Consider the following 4,215-nt stretch of genomic DNA (forward strand, 5'->3'; position numbering starts at 1 on the left):
ATGATGTTGATTGGGTAGGATCTTCCACTGACAGACGATCCACATCTGGGTATTGCTCATTTGTATGGGGTAACCTTGTAACATAGCGACGGAAAAAACAACCTGTGCTAGCAAGAAGTAGTGCAGAAGTTGAGTTTCGGTCCTTGGCCAATGGAACTTGCGAAGGTATATGTACACAAAGGTTGTTGGCAGAATTGAAATTAGGGCATCAAGTATTGGAACTGAAGTGTTACAATCAAGCTGCGATAAATATTGTCAATAACCCAGTCCATCATGATCGAACTAAGCATGTTGAAGTCGATCGCCATTTCGTAAGTGAAAAACTCAAGAAAAGGACTTCGAAACTTTGTTACGTCCCTAGCCACGCATAAGTTACATAAATATTTATCAATATTAATATATTCTTCTACCACATTAAGTATTTGTAAACAAATAAGAAATAAATACACAATTAAATGTGAAGTCTTTTCAATTTTTTTAAATTCAAATTTGAATTTAACGTCCCTTAAAATATAAACTACATTTAAGTGTATGTATTAATTATATCATTTCATTTAGTTTTGTTTATGATTTTGGGTTTCGTTATACTTTTATATATTTACTTTCAATGTTATCTATCATATTAAATAAATATATATATATATATATAATATTATATTTTCCAACTTTTAAAAAGAATTTTGTGAGTTTTTGGCATATTGATTGTTCGTAAGTTGCTATTATTATTATCATTAGAACTTTAATATAAATATTTTTTAAAATATCCTAAAAAATAATTAAAATTTCGAATCAAAATTTATTCATCTAATAAATTACAAAAATTGCGACTTTTTGAAAAATATTATTTTATTGTTTAAAATTTTGACAAACAAAATAATATATGCTTTTTTCAAATTTCTTCTTATATTTTTTTTATAAGTGACAACTCTACTCAGCTAATATAACAAATTTAATTTAGTAACGGAAGATTGTTATCTTCATTTAAGCATTATCTCAAATTACCTAAACATTTTTTATATAATAATATTTAAAATTTAAATATATTCATTATATTATATCAATAATTTTAATAATTATTAATCTTTCTAAATGATTTGCATTTTTAAAAATTATTTATCTATTTGTTTGTTATGATACACTGAGAACATATTTTTTTGGCTTTTGGGTATAAAGAAAAATTACAGATTTGGTTTTCGATACAAAATAAACATAATTCATAATTTTTTGGATTTAAAAAAAATCATTTGGTTTTGGTAGAAATTCCCCCTACTAAATATAATAATTTAACGAACAAACTAATCCAATTCTAATTCTAAGCTTCTAAATTTTTATACACAATTAAATCCATAAAATGTACATTTCCTAGAAACAACGTACACAACAAAACCCATAATCAAATGAAGAACGAATGTTGTATTTTACTTCGATGAATTTCAAATCCATAATTTCAAGATCCTCGACTTGTTTGGATGAAAAAAAACATGTTCGATAGTATTGACGTTGATTTTATCTGAGATACACTCTCATATCAAATCCTCACCTAAATCGAATTCATTCATCAAAATCAAATCATTCGATTCAAGCAAACCAAGATAAAATTTGACAAATTAACAACATATCTTCAAAAAAAGACAAAAACTTGTGTGAGACGGTCTCACGGGTCGTATTGTGTGAGACAGATCTCTTATTTGGGTCATCCATGAAAAAATATTACTTTTTATGCTAAGATTATTACTTTTTACTGTAAATATCGGTAGGCTGACTCGTCTCATAGATAAAGATTCGTGAGACCGTCTCACAAGATACCTACTCAAAAAAAAAAATCAAGATTTTTATTTCATTCGAAAGAAAAATAATAATAAAAAAGATCCTTATCCTGATCAAAACTAACAATTAGAAAATTAAATCTTCATCTTTCTAACTTTTGTAATATATAACAAATAGTTCCCTAAAAAAGGCCAAATTCTATATCAATTTGTTCTTCTTAAAGAATCGTCTCAAGTAGCATACTTGGAAGACCGAAACAACAATACACACACCGAGAGAAACCATACTGTAGCATGCAACTCTGGCATTCGTCGCCTCACTCATGTCCCTCAACGCCCCTTCCCTGTAATCAAAATACGACGTCTATCAGAAAGTTATAGATTGTCATAACGATGCAACTCAAATCTTTAATTTTTTAACTGTACAAATATACAAGGATTTTGGATCGCTCTCGTAACAGGAGAAAATATTGCTATCCAACGATGACTGAGTTTCAGTTACGGCTATCGACTCATCTTAAAAATAAATGTTAAATCTCATGTAAAATTGATTTGGAATACCTATATCGTTTAATGGATCGATTAAATTTCTTGTTCGGAACAACAATACACACACCAAGCCTGTCGCACGAGATATGCGGCTAGCGTGATTTGCAGGTAACTGCGTTATCATGAAGGTTTACTCATTGTGCACCAGAAAATAGGGATTTGGATCCTCTCATGTGGATGAAAACACATCACCGGTGATGTGCTCTTTTTACACGAGATGATCAACTGATTATCTCGTTTTGTCTGATAATTTTTTAAGTTTATCTGACACTGCGTGAAGTCCATCTGATAATCAACTGATCTTCTCGTATAAAAAGTGCACAGCATCATGTAATGTGTTTCAACTACAGCAGAAGATCCAAATCCGGAAAATAGCGGCTGTAGGTTATAAAAAAAATTAAAAGGACTTGGATGAGTATAAAAGAATCCAGATATATGGTAACCTTTCTTTAAGAGAGATTAAATTGCCATGGATTAGTTTCACAGCTGTTTCAACCTTCATCAACTCAACTTCAATCACCTTCAGACATAAATAATTTACAATCAAACATAATATCCCTAGACAGACATATATACACATGAATCAAATGTATGAACATGTATATAAATTTAGGTTCAAGTTTTGAATAAAACTTACTTCAAGATTTTCTTTCTTTGCAATTGCATCCCAATCTTTAGCAGCGACTCCCGTTTTCCAGTCGATACCGACGGTCACGGTTTTGCCTCCGTGATGATCACCATGCTCCCAGAAGCAAGCCGAGTATGTGCCACTGTCACCTGTAGTGAAGGCGAACTGGCCGTGGGTGACGTTTTCTTGGTGATGGAGGTCGTCTCCATTCGGTGATGTAACCTACAAAATATATATTATGCGAGATTTCTTTAGATTATCTTGATAGGAACACGTTTAGAAAACGAGTTACTGTCCAATCTGCATCCTGCACAAATCGAGTAGTCATATATGCTCGCACAATTATATATACAGATTAAGATTTGAGTCGCACCGTTATAAACTTAATTATACTCTTAACTTGTCCATCTAAAATTCTAATTCATCACGAAACAACTATGAAGAACACGATCAAACAAGAAATTTAATCGATCTATCTAAAATTAATCACGATGAATGGACACATCGCTAGCGAAACTCATCCGGGCATGGCGAAAATGTATTGGAAACGGCCTAAGCATATTATAGATGCGCGCTAAGAGTCTTTCCTGGTATCGACTGGTATAATAGACTTCTGTAACAACTTACTTTAATCATTTTCGCTAAATGAGACGGGTGACGAATCATCGCTTGACAGAACATATAAACATATAAAGATAAAAGTTCAGAAATCAAAACATGAAAGATGGCAAAATATAGATGCTAACAGTGACAGAGATAGTGGGGAAAACAGGCGAATTCTCATCTTCTTGTTCTCCGATGAAGGCGTAGTAATCCCCCACCACGACGTCGCTGTGACGTAAATCCTCAGACACGCACTTTGTACCTGTACTAGGCAAGTCCAACCACACCCCGCACACCACAGGCAAGGCCGCCGCCGCCGCCAATAGCACCACCGCCGCCCACAAAACGTGCACAGGAAAAGACTTCATGCTTAGGCTTAGTTACGTACGTAAACTGCGTATCAATGCGGTAGGATTCTTGATACGGTGTGGATTATGTTGTATGCTTGAAGGGAACCGCGGAAATTGAATTCCACACCATGCATGGATACGCCAAAAAAAATTTATCGTTTAAACAAAAATTTATACAGATTATCTTTATATGATTTTGGTTTTTATAATAATTTGTAAATGAGATATGGTATGATCTTAAGAATTTTGATAAGGTTTAGATAAGATTCAAATAGATTTGCATATTGATAAATTTACTATGATAGAGTTTTTCTTGAAT

General features: G+C 32.4%; 1 protein-coding gene across 1 annotated transcript; it reads right to left on the bottom strand.

Annotated features, from left to right (window-relative positions):
* Positions 1-1,897: 1,897 nt before the first annotated feature.
* Positions 1,898-4,007, bottom strand: LOC142521361 (transmembrane emp24 domain-containing protein p24delta3-like). Its single transcript, XM_075624568.1, has 4 exons — positions 3,690-4,007; positions 2,953-3,165; positions 2,759-2,835; positions 1,898-2,110 (listed from the first exon to the last, which is right to left on the bottom strand). The coding sequence occupies exons 1-4, from the start codon at positions 3,912-3,914 to the stop codon at positions 1,966-1,968; spliced, it is 660 nt and encodes a 219-aa protein (XP_075480683.1). The 5' UTR covers positions 3,915-4,007; the 3' UTR covers positions 1,898-1,965.
* Between the last annotated feature and the right edge of the window lie 208 nt (positions 4,008-4,215).

Source organism: Primulina tabacum, chromosome 12, assembly GCF_025594145.1.
Source record: "Primulina tabacum isolate GXHZ01 chromosome 12, ASM2559414v2, whole genome shotgun sequence".
NCBI lineage: Eukaryota > Viridiplantae > Streptophyta > Magnoliopsida > Lamiales > Gesneriaceae > Primulina > Primulina tabacum.